The 14,846-nt window shown below is 32.3% G+C and overlaps 3 protein-coding genes across 3 annotated transcripts; 1 reads left to right on the plus strand and 2 right to left on the minus strand.

Moving 5' to 3' along the window:
* Window positions 1–1,283: 1,283 nt before the first annotated feature.
* On the plus strand, window positions 1,284–4,543 carry LOC105634857 (G-type lectin S-receptor-like serine/threonine-protein kinase SD2-5). The gene has a single exon (XM_012217789.4). The coding sequence runs from the start codon at window positions 1,943–1,945 to the stop codon at window positions 4,385–4,387; it is 2,445 nt and encodes an 814-aa protein (XP_012073179.1). The 5' UTR covers window positions 1,284–1,942; the 3' UTR covers window positions 4,388–4,543.
* Window positions 4,544–6,072: 1,529 nt separating this feature from the next.
* LOC105634858 (uncharacterized) lies at window positions 6,073–7,557 on the minus strand. Its single transcript, XM_012217791.4, has 3 exons — window positions 6,864–7,557; window positions 6,586–6,758; window positions 6,073–6,350 (listed from the first exon to the last, which is right to left on the minus strand). The coding sequence occupies exons 1-3, from the start codon at window positions 7,407–7,409 to the stop codon at window positions 6,197–6,199; spliced, it is 873 nt and encodes a 290-aa protein (XP_012073181.1). The 5' UTR covers window positions 7,410–7,557; the 3' UTR covers window positions 6,073–6,196.
* Window positions 7,558–10,972: 3,415 nt separating this feature from the next.
* LOC105634859 (uncharacterized) lies at window positions 10,973–13,219 on the minus strand. Its single transcript, XM_012217792.4, has 2 exons — window positions 12,911–13,219; window positions 10,973–11,355 (listed from the first exon to the last, which is right to left on the minus strand). Exons 1-2 carry the CDS (start codon window positions 13,164–13,166, stop codon window positions 11,204–11,206), a joined length of 408 nt encoding a protein of 135 aa, XP_012073182.1. The 5' UTR covers window positions 13,167–13,219; the 3' UTR covers window positions 10,973–11,203.
* Between the last annotated feature and the right edge of the window lie 1,627 nt (window positions 13,220–14,846).

Consider the following 14,846-nt stretch of genomic DNA (forward strand, 5'->3'; position numbering starts at 1 on the left):
AATTAAAAAATGTCATATTTTATAATTGTATTTTTAACAAATAAAATATTGCTTTACAGTCAGTAATTGCTTGATCTTATTGATCAAAAACTATATTTAGGTGTATGTCTTTGACATTAATTGTTGTTCTAACATGTCTTTTCATTATTGTCAAGACAAAATGTCGGTTAGCTGAACCTTCTTTTAAAAGTGTATCGGATTGACTTCGAAGCGGGTACTAGTTTTTCCAAAATCAAGTAATAATAAAATCAAATTAGGTATAAAATGTTCGTATTTCAGGTCAAAAGCGGTAACTGTCATAACATCAGTAGGCTACCATTTCAATGTTTTGCTATTTAGGAAATAATCTCAATATTTCGTTTTAATAAATAATTTTAGATTTAGTTTCAATTCAAATCCAATTTGATCGAGTCTAATATCAAGTTATAGTAAGTGAATAACACTTGAATTTCAAATGTGAGAAAATCACATATTATATAAACATTGTCTAAAGGGTTTAAATAAAATCATTATGTCTAATCCGCCTAAATCTTTTTAGATCTTATAGAAAATATAAATAGTGAAATGTCTCAAGTTCGAGTATTTTCCATTCAATATGGACCTCAACCATAGGTGGTTTTCAATAAAAAATAAGAAATATAAATAAAAGTAAGTGCTAACTTTTTAATTTTTTTTAGGTCTTTATGGTCGTAAAGAAGGCAAAAAGAATTGATGGCCCAAACCTGCTCCCAACTATTCTCATCTTTTGCTATGAAAAACATGGTCAACCTTTATTTTCACGTGTAAACCCCTCCTTAATTAATTAATTCAGCTTAAATCCAATTATTTAATTTAATTTTTTCATCTAACAAAAACAGATATGCAATATCACAAGTTTAAAATAATAAAATTTAAAATATTATAATGAATATGAATTAAAAAAATATTAATAACCTATTTTTAATTTTTCTGATTAATTTATTTTAGTATTTATTTGTTTATTTGCCTAATAGAAAATTTTAATGTTTCTAAAGAATTCATTAAGTTATTTAAAATCATTTGTTTCAAAAATTTATTTGTTTATTTTCCAAATAGAAATTAAAAACACTAATTATTTTAGCAAAATATTATATTTCAAAAGACAGGGAAAAATAAAATGTTATACGGAAAAAGAAAAACAAAATGAGATGCATGTTTGCTATAATACTAAATCATTATTATACTAAACGATGAGTATGTTGCTGAGAACACGATGGCGTCAAAATTTATGTGAAAAGAAAAAAAAATAAAAAAGGAAAAAACAAAAAAAGAAGACGACTTGGGGTCTTCGCTCATCAATTTTCCATCCCGGCGTCACCTGCTCTGCATAGTGGCACCTTTTTCTCTATAGCTTTTTTGAGTCATATAGTCGACGCAGGGAGAATGACAAAGAACAAGATTCATCTTCTCTATACAGCTCTGTTATGTCGTGTCTTATATATCAAGAAAAAGCCAATTTAAAACCCACTGGTTTCTGTAACTGAAATCAAGAAGTGAGGTTAGCCATTAAACCCTTCTTGTCTTTTTCTATTGGGTGCTCATCTTATTCTTTCCTTTTCGGTTATATCATATTGAAAAAGCTCTCTTCTTTCTGTAGCATGCTTGTATTTTGCTAGTAATCTTTGGTTCATATTGTCCTTGCTTTGAATTATTGTAATTTCTTGTTTTCACTTCAAGCTCGTAACTTCGGTGGGTTTACAGGCCATTCTATCTTCAGATTTGTATTTTTCAATTACAATTAGAAAAGTACAGGCAAAACCAAAGAGTCAATCTATTTGTATTTTTTTTTTTTTTTTTTTACTGTTTTTGTTTCCATTGTTGGTCCCACTCAAAGTTCTTGGATTTTTGAGTGTGAATCAATCTTTGAACGAATTTTTTGGATTTAGATAGTGGTGTTTATTGGATTGATACAGTTACAGGGACCATGGGTTTTTTCCAATTTAGAGTCTTTTTTTTATGTCTATTTCTTGTGTTCAAAACCAGTATTTGTGGTCCTGTGAGTATAGGACAGATATATCCTGGTTTCCAAGCATCTCAAATGGAGTGGATAGAGGAGGAGGGGATTTTCTTACAATCCAAAAATTCAACTTTTGGTTTTGGCTTTTATACTGGACTTGATGCACAATCTTATTTGCTGGTTGTTATCCATATGAAAAGTGCCAAAGTCGTTTGGACTGCTAATAGAGGTTCTTTGGTTAGTGATTCTGATAAATTTATGTTTGAGAAAAATGGGAACGTTTGTTTACAAAGGGGAGATGGTGTAGCTTGGTCAACAGACACAAGAGGGCAAACAGTTATGTCTATGGAGTTAATGGAATCGGGCAACTTGTTGTTGCTTGGGAACAATGGAAGTATTCTTTGGCAGAGTTTTAGCCACCCCACTGATACACTCTTACCTGGTCAGAAGTTTGTAGAAGGAATGAGACTTAAAAGTTTCCCAAATAAAAATAACTTAAGTACTTACCTTGAAATTAAGTCCGGGGATTTGGTCTTGTATGCAGGATACAAGACTCCACAAGTATACTGGTCGCTGGCTAGTGATGGCGGGAAAGCCAATAATAGTGTCAATGGCAGGGTTCATTCTGTGTCTCTAGTGTCCAATTCATGGAATTTTTATGATCAAAATAGTGTCTTGCTCTGGCGGTTCATATTTTCTGATAATTCAGATCCAAATGCTACATGGGCTTTGAAATTAGGCTCTGACGGGGCAATTGGGTTCTATAATCTTCAAAAGGGAAAGTCAGTTACCCTCGAGTCAATTAAGATACCACAAAATTCTTGCAGCATTCCTGAGCCTTGTGACCAATACTATGTTTGCTATTTTGACAATTGGTGTCAATGTCCACCCCAGCTGGCAAACTCTCAGTTTGGTTGCAAACCTCCGGTGGCCTCAACTTGTAATGGCTCAAAAACTTCGGTTGAGCTTTTCTATGTTGGTAAGAAGCTTGATTATTTTGCACTTGGGTTTGTTACACCTTTCTTGAAATCCAATTTAAACTCTTGCAAAGAAGCTTGTCTTGCAAACTGTTCTTGCATTGTGTTGTTCTTTGAAGAAAATACTGGAACGTGCTTTCTGTTTGATCAATTAGGGAGCTTGACTCGAAGTCAGGGCAGTTCTTCAGGTTATATTTCATATATGAAGGTGTCAACAGGTGAAAAAAATTTGGCCAGCGGGAAAAATGTAGCAAAGGAGGCCTTGTTGATTGCAGTCATTGTTATTGCAACATTAGTGGTGATTGCTTGTTTACTATATGTGGGAATATGGTATTACAACAAAAGAAAAAGATTCATGGAATTTCCTCAACAGAACCTGGAAGATGATAATTTCTGGGACAGTCTTTCAGGAATGCCTGCTCGCTACAGCTTTAGTGATCTTTGTGAAGCAACTAAAAATTTCTCTATGAAGGTTGGCCAAGGAGGGTTTGGCTCGGTCTATCTAGGTGTGCTGCAAGATGGTACTCAATTAGCTATCAAAAAATTGGAAGGCATTGGACAAGGGAAGAAAGAGTTTAGAGCTGAAGTGAGTATCATCGGTAGTATCCATCATGTCCATTTGGTCAAGCTCAAAGGCTTTTGTGCTCAAGGGTCTCATCGGCTTCTTGTTTATGAGTTCATGAGAAAAGGGTCTTTAGATAAATGGATCTTCAAGAATAAGGAAGAAAGTAATCCTTTGTTAGATTGGAATACAAGATTCAATATTGCATTAGGCATGGCAAAAGGTCTAGCTTATCTCCATGAAGGGTGTGAGGTGAAGATTGTACATTGTGATATAAAACCTGAAAATGTGCTTCTTGATGATAATTTTACCGCTAAAGTTTCAGATTTTGGTTTGGCTAAGCTAATGAACCGAGAAGACAGTCTTGTTTATACTACAGTGAGGGGGACAAGGGGGTACCTTGCACCAGAATGGATAACCAACAATCCTATATCGGAGAAGAGCGATGTGTACAGCTATGGCATGGTCTTGTTAGAGATAATCGGAGGAAGGAAGAATTATGATGCATCAGAAACTTCAGAGAAAGCCCATTTCCCTTCATATTCCTTCAAGATGTTAGAAGAAGGAAGACTAAGAGAAATTATTGATCCAGAGCTGGATATTGATGCAAATGATGAGAGGATTTTTGCTGCAATAAAAGTTGCATTATGGTGCATACAAGAAGAAATGCAGTTAAGACCTCCAATGACTAGAGTGGTACAAATGCTTGAAGGTCTTGGTGAAGTGCCTGATCCTCCAATTTCTTCTCAATCAGCTTCTAGGTATTTGTCAAGTTTCACCAAATGGAGCAGCAAAGAAAGCTCTTCTTTGGGCATTATTGATGACACTAGCGATGCATTTCTGTCAGATGTTCGGCTATCAGGCCCTAGATGACAGAAGCAGAGATATGTTATAGCTTATATGAAATTCCGGGTTTTGTGACGCTTTCTTCTCTTAATTTTCTTTTCTTTGTATGTTTGTAGTTCTTACAGCGTAGATATTGTCTCAATCTCTATTCTGATAATGAAATTTCATGAAATTTTGTTCTAATGTAATCTACACAATGAAACTGTCAGACAATTGATCACGCAAGCCAATCATTACTTCATTTTAGAAACCTCTGTTATATCTTAAACGACGACATTTGTTTTATACTTCTCTTTGATTAAAACGACGAGTCGTTTGCATTGCCTTGAAAATTTGTTGACTCATTTGGGCTTGTGAGTTCCCTAACGGAGCTTCACTCTACATTATTTGATAGGCCCACCAACAATTTTTTCGGACTCTGAATGATAGACTTCTGCATATGAAATAACATTTTCTTTTTATTTAGTACCTTAAAAAGTTCTTAGGCTTCATTTTGGGAACTTGTTAATTTTTCTTGTTATTGTAAAGCATAGTAGAAAGAATTTAAAACTATCATATTATGCCAAAAAAAATAAAAAATAAAAAATAAAGATACGTAGTAATCACTATTATGAATGATACTTCTGCATTTTTTTTTTTTTTTTTTTTTTTTTTTTTGCATTCCTAAATTTAGTTAGGAGTGTTCATTAGATTAATCTCTGAAGATAATAGACCATGATGTTGCTTTCACTATATGAAGGACAAAAGAACAAAAAGGATTGTGTTGCTGTTGTTGATGATTGTCACTTTTTTGGGTAATTATCTCATCTTTTTATTTTTATTTTTATTTTTATTTTTTTATAATTAGGAGGTTTAATCACAGTCATACCATAGAGCATAAAATTTTTTTTTCCTTTCCTGCTAAAATGTAAAGCCATTTTTCAAGAATCAAAGTTGTAATTTTACCCTTACAGAGATTAAAGTCGTTTGTACCCCCAAACAACTCATTATTGTTGGTTATTTCATATGATATTTTATATCTAATAAGAGTTTTTCAATATTTTTATACATAGATAACCCAAATTCATAATTATAATCAAATATAGAAAATAATAACTAAAATTTAAAACATCTTTAATTGCCTATGGTCCTTCACTACAATCATGCGGTTTTCCATTTCTTTAGCTGTAATTTTATTTTTTCACTTTTACAAAGGTGAAAAGTAAAAACCCAATCTATACAATTCCACACAAAAGACTAGTTGAATTGTAAGAAACATAGGTCAATATACTATATTATCTTTACAGAACTTCCATACCTAATAATAACTAAAGACAAGCTTATCATGATATGTAGATTAGATTGAAAGAAAATGAAATGTAGTGATGACCCATACATAGCTGACCACTAATTAGATGTGTGTATATATACAGACACAGAAAGGGACTATTTTTTCTAGTATATCTAGAGCTGATTTTTCTTTTTAGTAAATTTAAATATTTTGCTCAGTGAAAATCCTTAATCTTGCTTAGAGATAATTTTTATTAATAGCAAATAGGGTAATCACCAAATTATTTTTTTACCATTGAGTTTCAATTGGTGACACTAAAATAGTTTTGAGTTCTGTTATACATGAATTAGATCTTGGAATATTTCAGGAAATCTGAAAGATTAAAATTTCATCTTTCATATTTATGCTACTTCTCTTATATTTATAAAAAAAGAAAAAGAAAAATGTTAAGTTATCTCTACTATATTCCACAGGTGAAAAGAGTTGACATTTAGATGATAACATTGTTACAAATCTAAGTTATTTTTAGACAAAATTATAAAACTAATCTCCTTACAGAAAAGAGATTATGAAGCTGCAGCTAGAGGAGGATGGGAAGGACCATGGAAGAAACTTGGTGGAGACACAGTTTCATTTTCATTTTCTTGCTCTTCTTCTTCTTCTTCTTCTTCTTCTTCTTCAGCATCCCATAAGAATCTAGCATATGAACCAAGAACATAGCTGCAAGAATTTGAAAGGAAAAGAAAATTTATTAGTTCGTGTAATTACTAATACAAGCACTCAAATCTTTAATTTTGAAAAGATGCAAATCAAATGTTTGTACAAAATAATTCAGTTCATATTGAAATTAAACCAGTTCAGATTAATCAAGAAAATAAACAAAAAGAGATCTTAATATATGCTCAAATTCAGGGGAAGAAATCAAAAGTCACAAACTGTAATATAGTACACTTACCAATCCTCAGGGTTAGTTTTAATAGCTTGATCAAAGTAATTCTCAGCTCTCTGAGCATCCCTCTCTTTTTGCCATATTAAATCAGCATAAATTGACAAAATATTTCCATCACTTGGATTTGCCAAAATTGCTCTTCCACAGTATTCCTCTGCTTTAGCAAAATCTCCTTTAACCTGACCACAGAAATTAAAACCAAGAATTAAGTAGAACCAATTTCTAAATAATATATTTATCAATAAACTTCAGTTTCTATATCAATTAAGATCTTAATTTTATACCTCTTTAAGAAACTTAGCATAATTTCCAAGTAAAAGTGCATTGCCAGGATCTGCAGAAATCATTTTCTTGTAATAAGCATCAGTACTGTCATTCCCATAAAATTCAAACCCACCATTAACATCTCCACCATCTGATCTTCCTCCATTACCACTACCACAACCACCACCACCTCCACCACCATCACCACCTCCCACCGCTAGTGTTTGCAGCTTATACTTAACCTCATTATCATTATCATCTGCCACTCTCTCTCCTAACCCAGAACTTGAAAAGAGTCCTTGAACTCTTGAAATGTTTTTTGCTTCTTGATCCGAATTATTACTATCGTTCTTACATATAGATGAGCTTTTCTTGGTTTTTCGCAAAATGGGTTTTTCTTGGGTTGTGACCACTCTTTTTACTGCGTCATCGATGGAAGTTTGGGAGTGAAAGGAGATTATTGATTTGGTTCTTTGAAAAATTTGAAATTCTGGCTCTGGTGATGAGTCTCTGGAGTGTGGAAGCCATGAGTCCAGTATGGAAGTTGAAGAGCTCCTTAAAAGCATGCTTAAGGGAAAAGTGCTTTTGAGATGGAAAGATATATTTGAGAAACAGACAAGTGCTTTTTGAGTATAAGTAGCTTTTGGGTGCAATGTGCTCTTTCAGAAACAAGAGAGAAGGAAAGGGAACCTCTCCTCTTTCAAGACATTGAGAGAACTGAAGAGAGAATTTATACCTTGTAGACGTGTAGTAGGGCGGACCCAAAATTAAATTAGTGGAACAGTTCAGTGGAAGAAAAAAAATAAAAATTTGGTGAAATAAATAGATAATTAACATAATTATTTTACTATCTTTATATATTTCAAATTCATTTAAATATTAATTTAAATATTTGAACCTATTTAACATTTTACTAATTGTATTCATCTCAAACTTTTTTTACCCATTAAATGATTTGAATATATAAACTTTAAATTATTCAAATTCAAGTTTATTTAAAATATATCGTTTATTAATAAATTAATAGAATATCCATAAATATTTATGCTAAGCTGTGTAATAAAACAAAAAACGAGCAGTGGATATTTTAATACTTATAATCTGTCCTCATATTTATCAATTATGATAATAATTTTACTATTTATATCATTTATAACTATTTATACTCTTACCGAAGGATCGAAGGCGCCGCTCGTCACCCTTCCATCCTAACCGCTAATGTAAAATGTAATAAAACGACAGAGACCGACAGTGGACATAGTCTATAATGCGGTGTCCTCGCTGTTTAAGCCCACGAATGAAGTAAAGGTTAATACACGTGAGCATACGGCCCGTTAGCAATAGACACGTAGACTTAGGGTCACGTGACAGGGACCCACCTGATTTGTTGTTTGATTGATAACCAATTAAGGGGGAAATCGACGGCTCATGTAGCTTTCTGTCAGTGCAACAAAGAGGCATCGCCATCACCTTAGCTTTGGCCCCCTCTCTGCCAAACCAGTTCAGACACGTACAACACTTTCTTCACTTTTCAGTTTGTGGGGCTGAAGATGAGACTCATGAGGGTGCCATACGACAATCAACGTTGCCTTTCGGGATTGGTGGATTTTCTTGTAAACGGTACTATTGAAAAAGAAAGCACAAAAAATTTATCTTTTCAAAGGATTAATTACATTTACAGTTTCTGAACTTCTTAATTCCTTTTATTTTAGTTTCCGAACGGAAAAAGTTTTTAATTAATGTCTGATTTACTGAAAATATTGCAAAAGCACATTTGTCCGTATTATTTAACTTTAAAATTAAGATGAATAACTTTATTAAATAAGACATCAAACATAGATATTCATTTCTCTTCTCTTTTTTTTTTTTTATTATCTTATATCTTTTCTTTCTAGTAAAAATCTTGAAATTCCTTCTAATTTCCTTTTAATTTCAAAATAATATTAAAAAAAGGAGAAAAAACAAAAAAAGGAAGGAATAATCTAGACAGTTAAATAAAGTGACGCAATTGAATAAAACAATTCATTTTGATTTCCCGTGAGAAATTCCAGCTAAAAACACTTAATTATATTAAAATTATTAATTCACACTTAATTACAAATATTTTTCCATTTAGACACCAAAATATAAAACACTAAAAAGTTCAAACACTAAATGTATAACTATCTCATATTTAATACAGTTGAGAATTAATATTCAACATCCGAATTTAATTACTAGTTTACATATATATATATATATATATATATATATATATATATATAATGGGTTTTATTAGATAACATATGATCAAACATCAAACATCTAAAAGAAATAAAGGGAGACAAGAATCCTATTTATCTTCATCAGATAAAGAAACAAAGTTAAAATATTTTTAATCTTATGTTACAAATTCCTAGAAATATTTTATTTCACTCTTGTAAGTTGTAACTCTCAAGTGTCTATTTTGAGACCCCTTGAAATATCAAAATTTGTGACTATTGATAAATCACAAACGGGCTGAAAATCAAGCTGTGCAGTACAAATGGCTCAAGGCAATTAGGCAAAGGATGGCAAATCTATCAAATTACTGTTACCAAAACAGAAACTTAAGAAAAAGCTTCCTGTGCATTATAATTTATAATCATTAGTGCTCGATATCTGAATTACTAGTTACCAATAACTAACCATCAATACTAAGTGACGAGCTAATCTCAATATCTAAATCAAACATACCTTCATGCATTTCAACTTCAATAATCAATTAAAGGATGAAACATATCACTAAGATGAATTTGTCACGGTCTTCATGACAGGGAGCAGGAAGTTTTGCACCCAATGAAAGAAGAAAACGTATACAAGTTTGATTTCAGCAAGTACAAAGTATAATATTGTCCATCCAAGAAGTGCCACCTCACTACCGAAATCACTTCAATCTACAGATTAGGACATACAATGTGTAGGTTGCACTGCATGTTCTTTCTTATCTCAATAAGATAGATTTTCATTTTTCTTTATATTTGAAGACTGAGGAAGAGATAATTCTCTCACTTTTCCCCCTAGATTCAAGATATTCTCAACTCAATCTCATTATAATCTACACCACTAACCTTCAAATATCTACCTCAATCTCCAAAGTCTAACTTTATCCAGCTAGGATCAGTCCACCTTTAACCCTCTGTAACCAAAACATTTCACATACCAAAGCCATCTACCATTACGCGCTAACCTGCACTTGCAGGCCCCCTGGTAGCACGCTGCCATTCTCACTTAAGTGTATTTTACCGGCAATTGCGTGCACCATCAGCAGTTATTCTAATTGCCATCGCTGTCATGTTGAAATCTTCATTAGAAACTGAAATGAGGACTCGAAACTGGGACCCAAGAAAATTTGTTGCCTCTGGCAACAAGGCTGTTTTACTCCTCCAACTTCAAGGAGCAAAATAGGTGAGAATCCTTAGCATTTTAACTCCATCAAGTATAAATCCAACAAAAGTGAAGAAAGAATGTGTCTAAGTGTGCCGGTTTTATTTTCACACTGAATTATGCTCTAATGTCCGGCCATGTATAAGATGAAAGATGGGAATAATTTCAAGCCTTGAAAATAATTAAATCACTAAGGAAATAATAGGGATGCCTTCAACAGAAAACCAAATCCGTATTGGCTACTCCTAATATTTATCCATGAATAATATGGAAGCCTTCAACAGAAAACCAAATCAGTATTGGCTACTCCTAATATTTATCCAGAAGAAACATTATCAAACTTTTATACACAAGTTACAAATTCTACAAGTGTTTTTAATGCTGTTATTGAGAAACAGAGACACCTCTGAGAAATCAATATTATGGAAAAGTTATGTTAACTTTAAAGTCGTTTTCCAGGTGAAAATAATTTCAGGATATTTACCTAAACCTTAGGTTCATCAGCAGAAACCTGAAATTCCACAAAATGCATTATGATGGCTTCAAATCTCCTAAATTGATGAGATATCTTAATATTTCAAATTTTGGGACAAATATTACCAGAAACGTTCTATGGCATATACAACAGATGTTTCCAACTTTAAGTTTCCACCAGGAGTCACAAGAAGGCCAATCAGAAATATAGAGCCACTCCCACTACACATGAAAAGAATCTTCCACTCAATTTAATTCCTGAATGTCAAATTTTCATTTTCAAATTGCAATACCAATGTTCCCTATTCAAGTGAACTAACAATTTGCAACATCAATGTTCCCTATTTAAGTAAAGTAACAAAATGAATGTGAACAACGCTATTATAACCACCCATATAGACAAAGCTGTATCTGCCATGTATAATCTAATACTAAATCCCTCAAAGACAGTTTTATATATACAACTTAAATGCTTACTATGTCATCTTCTAAATCGAGATCCCTTGTTTGGTCTACCACTATCACCATTTCTTCCACCCGATGCAGAAGCCCAGAAGAACAGAGACATCCAGAAAAGAACAGCTAGGAAGATCTGAACGCGGTCCTGAAATCTAGAGAAAGTTGCAGCAATGCCTGCATGAGGACAAAAATGACAATAAGGGAGCTAAAAAATGCAATTTCAGAGAACTTTGAATGTGATTGTCGTAATTTCATAGCTATTTACTACCTAGATTATTAAATCAACAAGCAGCTACCAGGAGAATCAATAAACTGTACATTAAACAATGTTGAACATAAACCAAAGCAAAATTTACCAGTCAGTTTTAAATGGCACAATTTAGTAAATGAATGAATCGCATAGACTAAGCTGGCCTAGAACACACTGCAAGCAAGTTTATAAGACGAGAACAGAAGATATAATATCCAGTCCTCAAGCTTCAGAACTGAATTCATACTGCAAGGAAAGTACTGATAGTGATGATAATGAAAAGAGGGTACAACAGCAAATTCCTTTCAAATGTCAACTTAAAAGAGCTACAGATTAATACTTCTACTATTCTCATATAACTTCAAGTAATTCTAAATGTTCAATACATACCTTAAGGTGTCTAAGGAACTAGGATATAATAGAATCAAACTATAACATGCTATTACTAATGTATAAAGTGTATGATGATAAGTTTCTTTGAATTTAAGAGCATCTTATCTACGTTTGCTGACAGAACAGAACACCAATGCAAGTATCAAATCTCAACCTATTAAGAAAACTTTACAAGTTCCATGGCCATTTATTATAAACTATGTTTGTCACAAGTTGCAATAGTCTTATTAAGAGTATCTCCATCCATAAGGTGGCTATAGACAACCACAACGGATGCTGGTCTCCATGAGCAAGGAAAACCTCATGTATATCAACCCAGTAGAACAAGTAGCACAACTCACAACCCTTGAGAGCAATGGTTGATCACTCTATATTGTAAGAGGATTACTTCGCAGTGTCCATGCAAAACTTATGATTCATAAAGCTTGATAATGCCACCAAAACCACATTGTGCCAATTTGGCTATACTAATTTATTCATGATCCTCCCACTTCCACCTTCATCTCCTTTCTTTTCCATTGAATTACACAAAATGCTTGGTGTAAATCCCATATAGGAAGGCTGTTTTCAATAATTGCTCCCGCATTTGAGATCTCAGCTCTATCAGTATCTTTATGTCTTTCTATTCTCATTCTGACTAATGCAACCCAATTAGATGCAATAAAATCCTCAAATTATTCGTCTACTTTTTTGCATTGAGAAATCCCAAGTCAGCATTCTCCATGTAAAAAATTAGTAGCATCCCAACCATAAGGCCAAAAGGAAAGAACTGAGAGAACCAAGGTAGCATTAGTCACTAAGTTATTGAATTTCTCCCATATTGAACAACCATAACACATCCATTCTTAGATTAAATCGATATTTCCAATAGAATAAGACTGCTTTTGCATTTAGAAACACAAAATATCCAAATAATTTCAAATTTGCGAATCATCCATTCATACAACTATCAACTGAACTGATGGAAATCCATGTGCATAGCTAAAAATAAAAGGCAAAAAGGTAATTAAGAATATTGAACTCGTAACTTGGTGATTTAGAATAGCAAGACTACAAATTGATTGAACAAGACGTTCGTATCCTAACCTTTGGGTCGAACGGGGTCCTTTTCGGGAGGCGGGTCAGGCTGCGTGGGCGGTTGGGGAGATAGGGCCGAGTAGAGACTGCGAAGCCGTGCATTTGGATTCGGACGAGGTGGCAGGAACGGGCGGCTGGGATTAATCGGGAAAAGAAGAGAAGGGTGAGACTGTAAATTCAATGGATTGAATTTTGGAAATGATTGTGGTCGTGCGTACGTTGTGCTGGTGGTAGTGGTTGCCGGAGGCGGAGAGAGAATGGCCATTCGAGAAAATTTTTAAAAAGATCGAAGTGCTCTCAAGGGTAATGAATGATGGTAAGTTTATTTTTATCAAAATCGGGTTGGGTTACTAAAGATGGGTTTATGGCCCAAAATATTTCTATGCCCTAATATATTTTGTGCGTGTATTTATTTAATATGTTATCCAAATAAAAAAATCTTAAACTAATTTTTTTTTAATATTTAATAGTTATTATTTTTATCAATTAGTTATAAATAAAATGATCATATAAAAAATATTAATTTGAAAAAAATAATAGTTATTTTTATAAGATTAATATAATGCAAATATAAATATAAACATGAATGGAACAAGTTTAAAAAGGCGCTTGATGCTAAATTTTTAATGAAAAATCCGCAAATCAATTAAACTAAAATGCTCAAATAATGTATTTTAAAACGGCTCAATTTGATGTTAAAATTTTGATATATTAAATTAGAAATTATTAATAATTATTTCGTTTCTCTTTATAAGGTTTATTTTTTATATAAAAAAAAAAACTTTATGATTCCCTATAGAAATGACATAATTTATCATTAATTTTTTTATATAAATTAGGGTATAAAACATCGGTGTGGGACGGCTATAAAAACACATAATAAACGACTCCACAAGAGTCCTACACGTAAACTTGGTATTGGAAATGAAGATGAAAATGAACTCATTTCCTTTTTCCTTATAGGATTGTTGTCAATGAAAATAGGAACTCTAGAATTTAAAAAGTTATGTTCATCAATTATTTAAAATAAAAAACATAAATTTGACAATGATTTTGTAAATAGACATAGTAAAATCTTAACAAAACATTAAATAGTTTCGAAGGGACTTTAAATCAATTTTCAATGTCTTTGAAATAGTTTGAACGATGAATATGACAAACTAAGTAAATAAAGGTTTAATAGCCAAAATTACATACTTTAGCATAAAAAAAAAAAATGAATGGCAGATTGAGTTGTTTTTTGTGGCATTCAATCAATTTTTATTGTCATTAAAAATAATATATGGTCAATTTTAGAAGTCAACCAAGACAAATAAATTTCAAATTTGATAGCCAAAACTTATGAAGTTGCTATGAGATAACATATGAGAATTTTTTTTAGTTTTTATTTTAAATTAGTTGGAATCAGTTATATAAATTATTTGTTCCAACGTCTGCTATGTTCAATATTACAAAATTGCTGAAATCAATATATACCTTGATCGCGTGCAGTTATTTCACATAATAAACAGTATATAAAAGCAACAAAAACTCCAAAAAACATGCTGTACATAAAGTTTTAGTGGATATACTATAGAAACAGTATATAAATATATATATTAACTCAAAAAGAAGAAAAAGATTGAAACAGTCAAAGCAATGTGCAAACTTCATGCTTCACCAGTGGATATACTATAGAAACACAGATAAAAAAATGTATTTGTACCATCTGATAGTATATTTTCCCTGACAATAAAAGCCTTTTCTGTGTCTGTTCGCTCTTGTATGAATTATCATACACACAAGCTTATCAGGATTCAGGAGGACTTGACATTTCCTCTTCTGGTTTTTGCATTTATGATGAAGCATCACCATTTACATTTCCTTTTCCATACAAGACACACACAGAGTTGAGTCTTTTCAAACATTATTTACCTACATGATTATGCACTTGCATGTGCAATAC

Source organism: Jatropha curcas, chromosome 1 (genome assembly GCF_041381405.1).
Source record: "Jatropha curcas cultivar XTBG-Jc1 chromosome 1, XTBG_Jcur_1.0, whole genome shotgun sequence".
NCBI lineage: Eukaryota > Viridiplantae > Streptophyta > Magnoliopsida > Malpighiales > Euphorbiaceae > Jatropha > Jatropha curcas.

Coding starts and splice junctions, on each gene's coding strand:
- LOC105634857 (XM_012217789.4), top strand. CDS start 1,943: ATGGGTTTTTTCCAATTTAGAGTCTTTTTTTTATGTCTATTTCTTGTG.
- LOC105634858 (XM_012217791.4), bottom strand. CDS start 7,409: ATGCTTTTAAGGAGCTCTTCAACTTCCATACTGGACTCATGGCTTCCA. Junction 6,759..6,863: donor ATGCTAAGTTTCTTAAAGAG/GTATAAAATTAA, acceptor TTCTGTGGTCAG/GTTAAAGGAGATTTTGCTAA. Junction 6,351..6,585: donor AAAACTAACCCTGAGGATTG/GTAAGTGTACTA, acceptor AAATTCTTGCAG/CTATGTTCTTGGTTCATATG.
- LOC105634859 (XM_012217792.4), bottom strand. CDS start 13,166: ATGGCCATTCTCTCTCCGCCTCCGGCAACCACTACCACCAGCACAACG. Junction 11,356..12,910: donor GGACCCCGTTCGACCCAAAG/GTTAGGATACGA, acceptor GTCCTCATGCAG/GCATTGCTGCAACTTTCTCT.